The sequence below is a fragment of the Tetrahymena thermophila genome, assembly GCF_000189635.1.
Source record: "Tetrahymena thermophila SB210 genomic scaffold scf_8254373, whole genome shotgun sequence".
Classification (NCBI taxonomy): Eukaryota; Ciliophora; class Oligohymenophorea; order Hymenostomatida; family Tetrahymenidae; genus Tetrahymena; species Tetrahymena thermophila.
Genome location: NW_002476157.1, coordinates 371,064 through 386,981, shown reverse-complemented (window position 1 = coordinate 386,981; position 15,918 = coordinate 371,064). Strand labels below are relative to the sequence as shown.

General features: G+C 24.2%; 4 protein-coding genes across 4 annotated transcripts; 2 read left to right on the top strand and 2 right to left on the bottom strand. All coding sequences in view use genetic code 6, as the record gives it.

Moving 5' to 3' along the window:
* Positions 1 to 87: 87 nt before the first annotated feature.
* On the bottom strand, positions 88 to 912 carry TTHERM_000239429 (transmembrane protein, putative; the record flags this gene model as incomplete). Its single annotated transcript, XM_012800222.1, has 1 exon — positions 88 to 912. One exon carries the CDS (start codon positions 910 to 912, stop codon positions 88 to 90), a length of 825 nt encoding a protein of 274 aa, XP_012655676.1.
* A 109-nt stretch (positions 913 to 1,021) lies between these two features.
* Positions 1,022 to 2,455, bottom strand: TTHERM_00239420 (hypothetical protein; the record flags this gene model as incomplete). The annotated part of the gene is made up of 2 exons (XM_001024866.2): positions 1,022 to 1,445; positions 1,761 to 2,455. 2 exons carry the CDS (start codon positions 2,453 to 2,455, stop codon positions 1,022 to 1,024), a joined length of 1,119 nt encoding a protein of 372 aa, XP_001024866.2.
* A 665-nt stretch (positions 2,456 to 3,120) lies between these two features.
* Positions 3,121 to 3,950, top strand: TTHERM_00239410 (protozoan/cyanobacterial globin family protein). The gene has a single exon (XM_001024865.2). The coding sequence runs from the start codon at positions 3,224 to 3,226 to the stop codon at positions 3,836 to 3,838; it is 615 nt and encodes a 204-aa protein (XP_001024865.2). The 5' UTR covers positions 3,121 to 3,223; the 3' UTR covers positions 3,839 to 3,950.
* Positions 3,951 to 5,139: 1,189 nt separating this feature from the next.
* On the top strand, positions 5,140 to 14,155 carry TTHERM_00239400 (SET domain protein; the record flags this gene model as incomplete). Its single annotated transcript, XM_001024864.3, has 13 exons — positions 5,140 to 5,324; positions 5,422 to 5,534; positions 6,034 to 7,763; positions 7,895 to 8,413; positions 8,501 to 8,910; positions 8,960 to 9,152; positions 9,221 to 9,369; positions 9,429 to 9,474; positions 9,533 to 9,700; positions 9,807 to 10,151; positions 10,202 to 10,816; positions 10,900 to 11,000; positions 11,059 to 14,155. 13 exons carry the CDS (start codon positions 5,140 to 5,142, stop codon positions 14,153 to 14,155), a joined length of 7,671 nt encoding a protein of 2,556 aa, XP_001024864.2.
* Positions 14,156 to 15,918: the final 1,763 nt, after the last annotated feature.

Genomic DNA, 15,918 nt, shown 5'->3' with positions numbered 1-15,918 from the left:
AAATCAAAATTTCATCTGTCTAACTAACTAACAAAGTAAATAACTATCTAAATCTCTATCTTCTATTAAATCTTAACTCTCAATTATTCAATAAAAATATATATTAAAATTATCATATGTAACTTAACAAAAAATATTACCAATTATTTATTAATTGCATTAAATTATATATAATTCATTTATTAGTTCATTTATTAATTCACTTACTAATTATAAAAATTGCCATATTAAATTCATGAAAATAACGGATAAACAAGGTATTGAAATTTATGAGTGAAAAAAGAAAGACAAAATCAACAAGCTAATTTAATGTATAAAAATAATCAGCTAATAATAAAATTTTAATTAAGCATTTTATTATTTATTTATCATACATACTCTTACATACATTTATATAGAGATGTGCTAATTAAAATTTAAGGTTAAGTTGTACTAATTCACTTTAATTTGCTATTTTTACTTCTAATAAGTTTTTACTTATATTTATAAAAAGAAAGGAGCTCTCACATGTTTTACTTTAATTTTACAATTTTCTTCATACCAGATGGCCGGTAATTTAATCAAAATAAAATTCGTGCAACCTAAAAAAATTAATTGAAATAAATAAAGAGATCGAGAGGTCTGTACCTTTTGGCTGCAATTTCTTTTATAATTGAAATATATTAAACTAAATAAATACAGTTAAAATTTTTTTGACATAATTAAAGTTATGATTTATATTTTTACACACATTTAATCCCCCTCAAGATATAAATTTCTTTTATATGAAATTGAATTTGTAAATTAAAACACCACTCTGCTTAAAATAAATACCAAACAATAATTTGGTAATCTCGCGAAATTATATTTAATCTAATTTAGAATTTTAATTTCTAATTAAAGTAAGCGTGGATATGATTTTTATTACTACATTTGAAGTAAAATTAAAAAAATATCTTTTGTTTTAAGTTTGAAAAAATTGATTAGGCGATATCTATTTTAATAGCATTTCCAATTTTTTCTTCTTCTTCTTCTTTTTCATTCAGTTTTTTGTTAAATTCAATTCTGATGCAGCTACCCATCGAATTATTTCATAATTTTTGAAACCCTTGTACATATAATAGAGCTTCGTGCATGCATAAACTAAGAGTAATACATGCTCATCATGGCTAAGTAGAGTTTTATTATAAATAGTGCTCCATGGAGGGAGATTAGTAGGAGCTATAAGCTTGCTAACTTTAGGCATACCTATTGACACATAAGTTGCACATATCCCTAAATAAAATTGAAAGATAGCATCTTCTTTATCACCTTCCTTAGATAGCATTTGTAGTGTTTATCTCAAACCTTCACATGCTTCAACTAAATGCATAGTAGCAAAGCAAGGTTTATCTAGGTATAAACTACATACCGAAATTGTTAATTGTTTCAATGTATCATCATTTTTCTAGTAGCCAGAACAAAGACTATGTATTTACATTAAATAAAAAAGAAATTTATGCATTTATATAGAAATAATTTAAAGTATGAATAGTGAGCTGATTAAGCAAATTTCTAGTTTCTTAGATAGTTTTTTGATGCTAATTGGGGATTTATAAAAATCTTTTAAAAAAATGGTACAAAACACAATTTTAATAAGATCATATTAGATTCATATTATGTCACTCATTTATTAAAACAATCATAAACTTATTACGTATATTCAAGCACTAAGTTAAAATCTTATTCATTAATGATCTTTCATAGAAAAAAAAAATTGTATTAATTAGAATAGAATTTACTGATAAAATTCCTTTGACTGGAACAACTTGTTAATCCTTTCTTCATGCGTTCCACTAATAAACTCTAGTGTTTACATTTCTCTCGATTCTCTAAGCTTATCAAAAATATTTTCTAATCCTTCACCTTCATCTCCTTTCTTAAAGGTAACAATATTAAAATAATCTGGCTTCTAAAAATAGCAGCATGCCCAAACTGAGAGTGTGTTAGTTATTTCAGTAGTATCCTCTAAATAACAAGTATGTCCCATTTTTATCAGTGGATGGAAGAAACCACATGAAGGATTTTTAGTCAAAACAGGTAGGTATATTTTAAGAATGTTTTTCTTTCCCATTAGCTCCCATTTAGACCCAAAATACTACTAAAATTTCTGATAGTTTTCTTTATTGTTCGAGTAATTTTACCAGTTTTTGTCAGTTATATCTAAGCATGGAGTCTATTGACTTTCTATTTCTATATCGTAGTCATTTACATATCGATTGTAAAAATTTTCATAGTCTTCTTCTCTTCCTGAAAAGTGATGAATTGAGTTTAATATCATTGTTAAGTGATTCACTTCTTAATTTTTTCCAAAAAAACCCTATGTGAGTTTCGCATCTTTATAGAGGCTGCTCATGACAGAGTAGTCAGATTCCTATTCATCAACTACACTCTGTTTTGAATCGTCTCCTCCTTTCTTTTCTTCTTCCTTCTCCATTAAATTTCTTTACTAGTAAAACCCAAAAGAGAGTTAGTTAAAAGCTTTGTTTGATATTTCAAATTGCCAAAAAAGGAATATAGTTGTTAACAATTTAAATAAAATGTTGTTAAGTAAATTATATTTTTTTTTTTTTCCATCAAATTAATGGCATCCATCAAGCATAACATTGCATAAAACAAATAATAAATATTTCTTATTAAATAAAAAAAATTGAAAAAAATAATTCATTTTAAAATATTAAGCGCTCTTTCTAACAAAATTTAAATGATGAACAAACAATACCCTATTCATACATAATATTGTTTGATGAAATAATAAAATAAAAAATTTAAGTATTTTAAAATTAGTATAATATATTGACTGAAGAGGCTAAGATACAGAATGTTGAGTTTCTTTTTAAAAAAATACTTTTAAGCTTGTTAACTTTGAAATAACAACATAAATTAATTATGAAAATTTAAAAAAATATTGATGTTTTAACAGCTATTTTTAAGTTAATTTTTTATAAAATTTTTAGATATCAATTTTTTTAAATTTAATAATTAATCTAACTTTATTCTATTTTTATTGTTGTTTATTCAATATTAGATAAGATACAATAAAAATTTGTTAAATTAACAAATTTATTGTAATTTAATAATACATATTCAGTGAATTATCGCAAAAAATTTAATTAAAAAATAATAAATAATTATTAACTAGTAGAAATAATCAGGATTTGATCCATCTAAATTTTATAGCAATAGGGTAAAAATAGCAAGTTAAATGTTGATTAATTAGCTTAAATTTGTAAATAAATTCATGATAAAATCTAAGTAATTGAATTAAACTCTGAGCTACACTTTTTGGTTTAACAAAAATGTAGGAACAGGAAATACATTATTTGAAAGAGCTGGTGGCAAATCAGTTGTTGAAAAATCAATGAGAGATTTTAAAATGATGATGAGAGAAAACCCTGAATTAGAGCATTATTTCATATGGAAAGATGAAAAAAAATATGTTCCTGGTAGCTAAGCTTACGCAGTGAATTCTTTAGGAGGTCCTTTCCCATATGCAGGAAGAAATTTGAGAGTTTCACACAGAGCACTTAAAATTACTAATCACTATTTCGATTTAGCTATGGAATGTATGGAAAAGGCTTTTATGAAAAATGGAGTTGATTAGTAAACTGCAAGAGACATTGTGAAACATTTCGAAGAATATAGAGCAGAAATAACGAATAAATATATAAATCCAAAAAAGGATGAAGAAATGTTTGAAAAATATTATAATTCAGACTGGTAAAAATCACTTGAAAGAGAAAATTAATAATAGCAACCTTAACATGATGATGTGCAACACACCAAAGATTATTAAGATAGTAATCAAAAAAAGGAGTGATAAAATAAATTTTAATTTGTTCTAATTTATTATAGTTAGTCTCATTTATATAAATTAATAAAAGTATTATTTTAAATAATTAAAATTAATAAATCTAAGATTATTTCAATAAAAAAAATTATCTAAAATTTATCTGATTAGTTAGTTAGATTTTAATTAAGTATGTAAATAACATTTTATTAGAATTTAATTCTTAAATTAAAAATTTCAAAATTATTTTTTAAATAAATTTTTTAATTTCTAAATATATATTATTAAATTATAAAAAATCTTTGTAAACTTTCTTAATCTAGTAAAATTCTTCTTAAAATCAATAAGAATACAATCTGATTGATTAATTTGCTTAAAGCTGTCAACAAAATTTTGAGAAATTTAAATTTAAATAAGTTTTATTTTAACCTTATGTAATGTTTCTGTTTTTTTTTGCACTAAATCTTTTTTAGAAATAAAGTTTCAAAATGAAATATTATTTTTAATATAATAGTTTATTCTAAAATAGTTTAGTTCCTTTTTGAACATAAATAGTGTTTGTTTATTTAATTTTTTTTGGGAAAACTTTATTTTTTTTTGTACAAATATTAATTTAGAATTGTTAACTTATTTGCAATTTAATGAAAATTCTTAATTTTTCTTTACTATCATAAATTACTGCAATAAAAATGTTTGGTTATTGAATATTTAAAATAATTTAAAGAATTATTTGATGTTTTTCTTAAGTTTGATTTAAATAATAAAATATAAAAAATGAATATGAAATTTGATTTATTTAGAAATGAGGCAGGTAGAAATGTTTTATTATATTTTAAATTGCATTAAATTATAAAAATTACTTTATTTTATATTAAAAATATAAGATGGAAATGTAAATAGTTTTCATAATTCTATAAATAAAACTTATTATAAAGTAGTTAATGTTCTGATTTAGATATGAAAAACAATTTAATTATGAGCGCTTCGGAAAAAAAGTAAGCCGCCAAATATGCATGCAACCCTTTTGATATTTTATCTATTTATCTATAAGAAATATTAAAGAAATTTATCTTAAGGGTAAGTAAAAAAAGAATGAATTTAAGAAAAAATACTTTTTAAAAATATAAGCAAAAAAATCATAATTTATATACATATATTATAAGGAATAGGAGCTAACTCTTTCACAGTAATTGTTTGTGATATTTAAAAGAAGTTCATATTCAATAAAATAAACAGGGTTAATACATATCAATTAGCTAGCTAAAGATAAATAAGCAATTAGAGTGTCATAGTTATATAAGCATTGATTCATTATATAGTTGATTTTTAAAATGGATATATCCTAAATTGCATAGGAAAATTAAAATTTATAAACATAAATCCCATAATAAGAATAATCTACGCTTATTAGTGAAATCTAAAAAGACCAAAATGTCGAATAAACGCAGATTGATTAGCAAATAGCTTTAAATACAGAAAATACAGCTTCTAAAGAAACCAACCAAATTAACTAAATGTATAAATTTTTTATAAATTAAGTCAAATTACAATTTTTTTCATTTTTAAATTTAAATTATAATTCTATTTTTAACTCTTAGTGTTTTTTTTAATAGTTTATAATCAAATGAAGAAAATAAGCTAATCGAAAATGAATAACCCTAACTGAATGATTAAAAAAAAGATTAATAATTATTGACTGTAGATGAGTAGTCCCAAAAAATGCAAGGTATTTCAAAAAATTTTAATAAAATAAATTTTTTACAAAAGAAATTTATTAGTGTGATTGATTGATTATCATCAAATCTGTGCTAATTAGCAAATTATTAATGTATACCAATTTGTTAGCAAAAACAAATCAAAACATAAAAATTTATTAAACTTGGAAGAAAAATTCTAAAAAAAGATGGAGAAGCACTCTAAGCTGTTGATAATATAATAAATAGAGATAATTTAAAGTATTTTGTCACTCATTTTTGCAATTTAATTATATATATTAAAAATTTAAAATCGTTATTATTAGCTTATTTGCATTTATCTGACAAAGTAGAATAAATAAGAAAAATGCTAAGTCATTAGCGAAATAGTATTGTTCAATTTAAGGACACCTTACAAGGACATAAATAAACATTTTTTTACAAAAATAGCAATTTAAATCACATTTTATTATTATAAACTATCTAAATTAAATTTTTTTACTTTAAATATATATTTATTTATATTAAAAGAGGAACTTGAAATACCAACTGATAAGGAATAGTTAGTGTTAGCAATACCCGAAAAAAAGAAGCAAGGAAATAGTTAACCATTTAGATTTGAATAGTATCTTCCAAAGAGAGAAACTAGATCATAGGCAGAGAATAGGAATGGGAATAAAAGCAATAGCATTAGCAGCTAATAAAATAAACCCAAGCAACTTTCCAGAAAGTAAGCCGAAGTAGCAGAGATGATGAAGGAAGAGTAGCTTGACCAAAAGACTAGAGGGAAAAAGAATATAAATTATAAAATTCTAGTTAATTAACCTCAGTAATTTGGAAATGAATTACCTTAAAAAGGTTTAAGAGCTAAAGACCATAAACTATAAGCAAAGCAACAAAAGAAAAACCATGAAAATTAAAATAATTTAGAAGAAAGTGATTTTGTATAACCTACTGTAACTATAGAATAGCCTTAAAAGAAGAGAGGTAGACCTTCCTTAGGAAGCAATTAATAATTTTCTTCAGATTAACCAGAAAAAAATAGCACAGCAAGTAGAAAAGGAAAAAATAATGGAAATTAAAATTAAGCAGGAAGCAGTTAAAATTTAAATGCCTCTAATGCAAATAGTAAATTATTAAGCTCAATCCTTGAAGGAGGAGCAACTAACAATACAAGCATGGTGAATGAAAATAGTAACAGTTAAGCCTTTTAGTAATAATCATAGCAAAATTAACAAACATCTTACTCATCAGATTAAGCTAAAAAAAGTACTGAAATACCATTCAGATCAGATGCTCCTGACTATTTACTAGCTCTTATAGATAATACAATTGAGCGTGATATTCACTCTTTTCTTCGTAAAAAATTTGCTGGAAACCATATAGATGAAGTAATTGAGCCTTCGAATATGATTACTTAGAAAGTTAAAAAGCATGGGAGATTGTAATATTACTTACCGTTCGAGTAAACTAAGCTTTATTAATATAAAGATGTAATTTTAGAATCAATATAGTCATAGTCTTCTAAAAAGAATAAAAAGAAGAAAAGTACCTCAAATAAAAATAAAAAAAAGATACCACCTTCGAAGTGTTAGTAAAAAAATTAAAAGCAGCAAGGAGTTGACTAGTAGAATAATACAATTAAAAATGATCTAATGGAATAAAGTTAGCAATAAGATGATGAAAACTCACAAACTTTTACAGCATCTTAGAACGGTGACATCAAATTATAGCTTTAGAATGATAAATCAATAGAAATTTAAGTTTCGGGATATTCTAAATAAAATAATAATGATGATGTTGCAGAGAGAGATTGCCAATAAATTAATAGTAATGTTTAAATAGAAAACAGCTAGAATAGATCAAATTCTTAAGCTAGTTAAAGCTAAAATAATAACTCCGTAATTATCTCCCCACAATAATCATAGAATTCCAATAATGAAGAAGATTAAATGGATATAGAAGATGATGATCAAATAGATGAGCAGTAGATTTTAGAAGAAGTAGATGATAATAATTCAGATGAAGACATTTTTGAAGAATATATCAACTAGTTTACATATGAAGATGAAATAAGATAAATCGAAACATCAAACCTCTCATCATATTTTAAGCAACTCTTTTTGAATGATTTTAATTTTTAAATCCCACTCAAAGATTTTAGCTATTCAAAAATAAATTATTCTGAAATTATACCATAACCTTAACTCAACTGTTTAACTTAAACTAAAATGAACTCAATCGATGCAATACGTGCGAGGGTAAACCAATTTTATTCATATTTTTATCTAAAAGTGAAGAAAGAAAGAATTAATAAAATTATTTTGCAATTAATATTTTTATTTAACAAAAACGTTTAAGTAAATTCTATTTAAATTAAAAAAATATAAAGGCAGAAAACAACACATATTATGAATTTTAAGAGTTTGATAGGGATATGAGAAAGTTATTTAACTATACATTAAGATTTAGGTGTAAATCTGTCTAATCTTTTCAATATATGACTTACTTGATTAAAGATTATTATGAGTTTGTCAAAAAAAATAATTCAATTAACTAGATTGAAGTTATAAAGAGGAAGGATATTCACACTCTAGTAAGAGGTGATCTAGATAATAAAATGTAAGTCAAAAAGTGGCCAATTATACCTACTTCCTATCGTAATTATATCCAAATTACAGAATATGATCCTTAGCCACCTTCATTTGAAAAATAAATTAAAGAAAAATTGAAATCTAAAAAAGAACCTGTTAAATGCGATAAAAAATGTGTTTGCAATAGCTTTTCAAAAATGGGAGATTTTAATTTAGAAGCATGTACATGGAATAGTAAATGCTTAAACAGGGCAAGCAGGGTAGAGTGCATTGAATGTGAATGTAAAAACCAATAAATTTCTAAGAATGAAAGATAAGTAAATTGATAAATTTTTAATGAAAAATAATATTTTAATTATTTTTTTTAGTTATAATTACATTTTTTAACTAATTTTAATAATTAGGTTGTAGGTAGAGATGTTGAAGAAACTTTGTGTTGGGGAATAGACTTGTACACTAAAAAGAATATTTTTTATATTTTGCCAGAAAGATATTCTGATGAGCAGAAAAATATGTTCATTTAGTTCTAGCTGATGAAAGCTATAAATCTTTAAAAAGATAAGGGATGGGATATTATTCATTGCTGCAACTTTATATTAGAAAGAAGCTAAAATAAAAAATAAAGGCTTGAAGAGCAAGATGCTGAGATAGCTGAACCTAAGTTTAACGAGGATAGCAGAAAATGTGCTAAAAGTATTATCAAGGCAATAAAGTACATTAAAAAAGCACTAATTGACTAAAATATTGATCCAGAAAATCTTTACAGTGAAGCTTTTAGAATTCACACAAAAGGGATGGGTCTTATTTGCATTAAGTAATTTATTTAATAATTTAACAATTATATTAATATTAAATTTAAATAGCCCTAAAGGTATAGAATAAAATGAGTTCATCACTGAATATATTGGAGAGATATTTCCACCTTGGAGATGGTTTGAAAAACAAGATACAATCAAAAAATACATGAAAGAAAACAATAAGAGAGACATTCTTCCTGATTTCTGGAATATTATGCTAGAAATACATAAGGATGATCCGAAGGGATATGATATATTAGTAATTTATAAAAAATAAATAATTATTCATTTTATTTAATTATTTTGTAAAATTGCACTATTAATTAGTTTGTTGATCCAATATTGAAAGGAAATTTTTCCAGCCGACTTAGTCACTCCTGTGAACCTAATTGTGGTACAGTGCCTACAATCACAAACACAGGAAATTATGTTATTGCTATGTTTGCTATGCATCCAATAGAGTACGGAGAGGAACTGTAAATAAATAAATAATTTAATTCATTAAACTAAATTCATTAAATATTATTTACAAAAGGTCGTTTGATTACATGGCAGTGACTGAAAGCATTTAAGAGCATAAGGTAGATTACTTATTTAAAAATAAAAACAATTTACATAATATTTTATACTATTAAACAGAGAGCTATTTGCTTATGTGGTTCAAGTAAGTGTAGAGGAAGATATCTAGAGTTGTCGAACAGTAATATAAAATAATTTAATTAAATACTAGAAAAAATACATTGCTTCTTGAATAGAACTTACACTCTCTACATTGCTTGTACTGAAGAACTGAATGAAGAAGATGAAGTAATTCTTAAAAATATAATTAACTTAATTATTTTTTAAATTTAAAATGATAAACTTTATAAATATTCTGTAAAAAAAAAAATTAAAATTAAAATTTTAAAATTAGAATATTTTAGAGTAGTATAGCTTCAGAAGCAACATTAGAGAAAATTCTCCTAAATGGTTGTAAAAATGGGCAGCCTTAGTCCTTAGAATAATAAACTAAGAATATGATTTGTTCTTAGAGGAGTTAGTAGAAGCTGAAAAAAAGAAAGTTCAAAAAGAGGAATCTCTTGTTAACCTAACTTAGGAATAAATAAACTAAAAAATAGATTTGCCCTATTTAAAGTACCTAGCATAATCAAGGAAGGATGCTAGAATATAAAACATAGTCATATCAATAGACAAAATCAAATACTACACTAATTAAATTAATGATTCAAGTCCTCCTCTACTTAACATGCAAAATGATGTAAATTATTTTAAAAAAGAAAATCTTTTAATTTTATTTTAAAATAAAAGCAACTTTTAGAAAATTATTGGATTAAGACAGAAAATACCTTGAAAGACGATTTACTTGAAGTTCTTCAATAAATTCATAGTAAAGTGATAAATTATTAACTTGTAGAGTATGCCCACATTATAATAACTAATGCTACTAAAAAGATCTAAATATTTTAGAAATTTGGCTAATTCGATCATGGCTTGCTTGTAGTAAGGGTTGTTGTGCTAATTATAAGTGACTTTTTCTTATAAATGAAAAATTGCAATTTACAGTCAGATGCTCTTTCTTTGATTCTGCATTTCCATGCCTTCACTCATAAGTATTTTAAAACACATAGTTACAAGAAATTCACAAGCGAGGAGCAAATTATTCAAAAAGAAGATATTATTAATGTAGAATTATTTGATGAAGACTAACAAGGGAACATACAAGAGTTTACCGCTTATTCTGATAAAAAGACATATACATCTTTGTTTGTGTGGGGTTAATTAAATATGTGGTACAAATAATCAGTAACAAACCCTGCTACTACTCTTTCTCTCGAACGTAGAGGTCCTCTTATTTATCCCTAACTCTCCAACTCCTTTAAAGAGAGTTCTACCCTCTATCCTTTTGTAGACAATAAATAAGCAGTAATTTTTCAAAAAAATATAATTAAACCATTTCATCATAAAAAATATATATTTTAATTTGATTATTTTTTATCATTCAAAAGGAAAATCCAAAATAAGTTTTCATGGATCACTTAAAGACCAAGCCAGAATGTTATTGGCCAGGAGATAATTTTAATAAGTGGAGTTTTAAGAATCAAATGAGGTAAGCTTTTTGTGATTTAAATTAGTTAATTTATCAATTTTTATGATAATATTTAAAGTCAATATGGAAGTTTTATGTATGATAGCTTTTGCTATAGTAATGAGTTTCCAAATTACATAGAGCAAGTTTTAGAAGTACATCAGAAGTCATTTAAAGAAAAAATGGATTTTTTGAAAGAAGTTGAGATTAAATTATCAGGGTTAAGTATGCAGGCAATAGAAGATATAATAAATAGTGTAATAGAAGATTCTCCAGAAAGTTATTATGAAACTATTCATGGAGTTAAAAAGAATGTAAAGTTAAATCAACCCTCACCTAACATATAAAAATCTGAGCAAGTTTAGTCTGCAGCAGCTGAAGCTCTTACTTAGGCTACTTAAAAAAGAAAGAAAACAACTAAAGGATAGCCTTTAGATGAAGTGTTAGACACCACTAAAAACCTAAAATAAGATATTTAAAATTAAATTATATAGGGAGGAAATATTTTAAATAATAACTTGATTTCTTTTATGCAATCACCATAACAATAAGCTCAACAGCAATAAAATCAATTGCAGTAAAACATTTTGCTTACCTAATACCAATAATAATTTAATGGATTTTTAGATAATTCTACTATAAAAAATTTAGACTAAATCATTTATTAGTAATAGCAGCAATAAATTAACCAACCTCAATAGAATACTTAACAAAAATAAAACCAATAAATTTTAGAACAGCTTAAAAATCCTATTAATGATATTACAAAAGTTTCTCCACCTTTAGCTCCTTACTTTAATAATACGCCGCTTAATTAATTTTAAAATAACTTACTATCTCAGCCCTATTAAGCATAAAGTAATTCTCTTAATTAAGGATATTTAAATATGTAAGCTCCTGTTAACTAAGCTGCTTAGCAATTAATAAATCAAACCAATACTATCCAGTAATATTAATAGCAGTAGCACTAGTAAGTCCAATAGCAGTAGTAATAGCCATAATATTAGTAATAGCATCATCAAAAGCTTCAATAGCATTAATTCTAAAATTAAAATTAAATAATAGGTTTAGGATCTTAGTAGATATTTTAAAATTCTAATTAGTATTAATAGCAATAAAATAATCCACACTAATTAATACAAAACCAAATTTAATTACAAAATCAGCAGCAAACTTAGCAGAATGCACAATATCTTCCTTAGTAATAGTAGAATTTGATCTAGGGATAACCTTAGTAGCATACAATTTAGTAAGTTAATTATGGGATCTAATCTTAAAATATTTATTAAAACTAAAATAATCAACTTCCATTACAGTAAATGCAATAAAATCCTTAATTATTTTCAAACGTTCTTTAGCACCCTTAGTCTTAACAATAATAACATTTAAGAATGCAATAGAATTACTAGCTGAATTAATAGTAAAGTCAATCATAGCCATTAATCGGTAATAGTAATCAAATTAATTAATAATAATAAGGATCTAAGAGTCAGTAAAGTATTAATCTAGCGAGTTAGGCTAATATGATGGCTAATTATTCTAATTAGTAGATTTCAAAGACTCTTGATAACATGCAATAAATTCCAGCTTAGTAGTAAATGAGTTAAGTTTAATAAGCTTAGAGACTTTCTCAAAATGATATAGGCTCTTTGGCTGAAATAAATTCTCAAAAGAGCTTAGGAAATATTCCAGGATTACATTCGCCTGCAGCTATTAGTGGTGGAATATCCCCCATTTTAGCATAAGGGGCAAGTGCTAAAAAAATAGACTAGAAAAAGTTAGATGAAAAAAGCAGTGCACCAACTCAACCTATTAATAATAGCCCTTCATCGTAATAATAATAATCAAAATAAGATTAAAAATAACCCTTCCCTCCTCAACTTTCTGCACAAGCAAAAGAATAGCAACCTGCTCAAAATCCTGCTAACCCACAACAAAACTAAATTTAATAAGCTCCTAATCTTATTTCACAAAACCAATTAGTATAACAACCTAATTAATAAATTAACTAGATAGATTAAAGCAGAGGTAAAAATCTTGTTATCAATACAGGAAATAATTATAGAGCAATTAATTTCTTTGCAAGTGAAAACGATTCCTCTCTGCTTAATGCTCAATAGACCTTACAAAAGTAATATTCATAAGGATCGTAATAGTATTAAGCATAATATTAGAATCCTTATAATACTACTGTTTCATAACAAATTAACAACACATTCGGGCTAAACTATTTCGATGATCCTACTAGCCTAATAAAATATTAAAATTATGATTAGCAAAACTAGGGTGATGATAGTCGCAACAGAAATTCCTCAATGATGAGTAATAACTCATTCTTATCACAAAAGAATGCAGCAGGTAATCCTTAAAATCCTCTATTAGCATAATAAATTCAAAATTAAATGGAGGTTATTAGTTCTGCTATAGGAAACTATCCTTCATATAATATAAACCCAAGTAATAACTTCTTAAATCAATTTAGTATGCAATAAAATAGTAATTTTTTAGGATAAACTGGATACCCTTAAGGCTAATTTAATGGTTTAGATGATAAAGTATCTATGAAGAATACACCTCCTCCAACACCATAACAACCAGCTTAATTTAACTTGTATAGCAATAATCTTTAATAGTTTTCTTAATACCCTACAGAGTTAAGTCTTAATAGGACTTCTTCATATGGGGGGTAGCAAAATATGTATAGTTAATAAACTGCATAAAATCCTTACAATAGTATTTTAAATTAAGAGCAGGATTTCTCCCATAGAGTAAATTCTTTAAAATCTTTCTAACAGGTTGCTCCAATAAATGCAAATATTAACTCTGAGGCACCTAATAATAGCTACTAGAAGAATGAAATAGCTTCTCCCTCTTCTTTCTTTGAAAAAACAATGTTTTCAAATGCTTGCAATTAAGAATCAAATTAAAATTTTGCTGGCTAGCAACTGCCTCAACTATAGCAATAGTATTCAAGATCAAACCAATAGTAATAACAATAATAACAACAAAGTACTGGATAATATTAGTTAAATTATACTTAGAATGAAATATATTAATAATAATAGCAGCAGTAGCATCTGCAATAGCAATAAGCATAACCTTAATCTGAAAATACAGGAAATGCCGAATAAGCAACAACAGCAACTTAGAAAAACATTGATTAAAATTTTATATGATATTTTAAATAAGAATGAACTAACGAAAAAAAAAACAATTAAAAAAATAATTTATTAAAATAAACTAATTAATATTGTGCGTTTTCAAATTATAGTTTTTAGTCAGTTAGCCATTCATTAAGTCCTTGTTTTTCAAAAGTAATCAAAAAATATTTGTATTAATTTGTAAAGTATAAGTTTAATAAACTTACAATAGATGTTTATATTTATATCATTAATTTGTATATTTTTTCAAAATTAATAATATTATTTCATTCCAAATAGTTATATGAATAAATAATAAGTAAATAGATCAATATTTATTTAATAAATAATAAATAAATTTGCATACATGCTTTAAAATTATTCTAAAATTTTTCAAAAATTAAAAATAGTTTTATAACCAGGTAATTATTGATAGTTATCATTATATTTTATTTATTGATAAAAATAATATAAGACATAGTAATATATAGCAGTATTTTTTATTTTAGTATTATCTGTATTTTTGTTTTTAGCTTCTTTAATCACTTTTTATAGATATTTATTTCTAAATAGTAATTTAATCTTTAGATATTAAACATATGAATGTCTTTTAATTAATTAAAATAATTTAATAACCAAAAGTCATATGAAATACATTGATGAGATTTATACTAAAATGAAAATACCAGGAAATTATTAATAGTTATAATTATATTTTATATCATTGATAAAATATAATATGAGACATAGTAATATATAGCAGTATTTTTTATTTTAGTATTATCAGTATTTTTGTTTTTAGATTCTTTAATAACTTTTTATAGATATTTATTTCGAAATGGTAATTTAATCTTTAGATATTGATTAATTTACAGATTAATGTCTTTTGATTAATTAAAATACTTTAATAACCAAAAGTCATATGAAATATATTTATGATATTTTTAGTAAAATTAAAAAATCAAATAAAAATTTCTAAAATTGGACAAAGACATCTTTTAATTTTTTATAAGTTTAATATATCTTTGAAAAATTTATAAAATTAGCTAAAAAGATTATAGAAATTTAAAAGTTGATTAAGTTTTAATTTAATCTCTGAGATATATGTGAGCTAAGATGCCATAAAAAATTTTTTTATAAAGTACAGTGAGAAAAAGTATATAATATTTTTAATGGTTTAAATTGAAATTTTTAATAAATAATTGGTTGGTTTAATGTAATTCTTATACTTTGATAATTAGATGAATAAATTGCAATTACATAAATAATTTATAAAAAATAAGAGTAAGATTTTTTTAGATAAATATCTCATAGATTGATTTATAATCAACTATTCTTTAATAATCAGAAACTTACTTATATTTTTCAATTAAGATGAATGAGATTTATGGTATTTAGCTTTTGCTCCAAAGTAAGAATCCCTTACTATTTAACAAAACTGAAAAAATAAGGTTAGGTAATCTTCTTTAAGATAGTGCCCATTTTAAATTAGCTATTGGCTAGCCTGAATCCAAAAAAAATATTTTTAGATTATATAAATATGTAATAATGAAAAAATATAGCAAAAATCAGTTTATTTATCATAAGATTGACCCAGATAATCATCTTTATGTTATTTTGAAGGGTAAAGTTGCTTGTTTTGTTCCTACATAGCAAGCAAGTCTTTTAGGTGTTATTTAATGGAGTAGCGAGGGATAGAAATTTAATGGAGATAATAACTCGTATAAATATATTAATAAAGATGATGAAGATTTATTAAATAGCGATTTATATTACTCGCATGTGTATTTTAGTGGTAA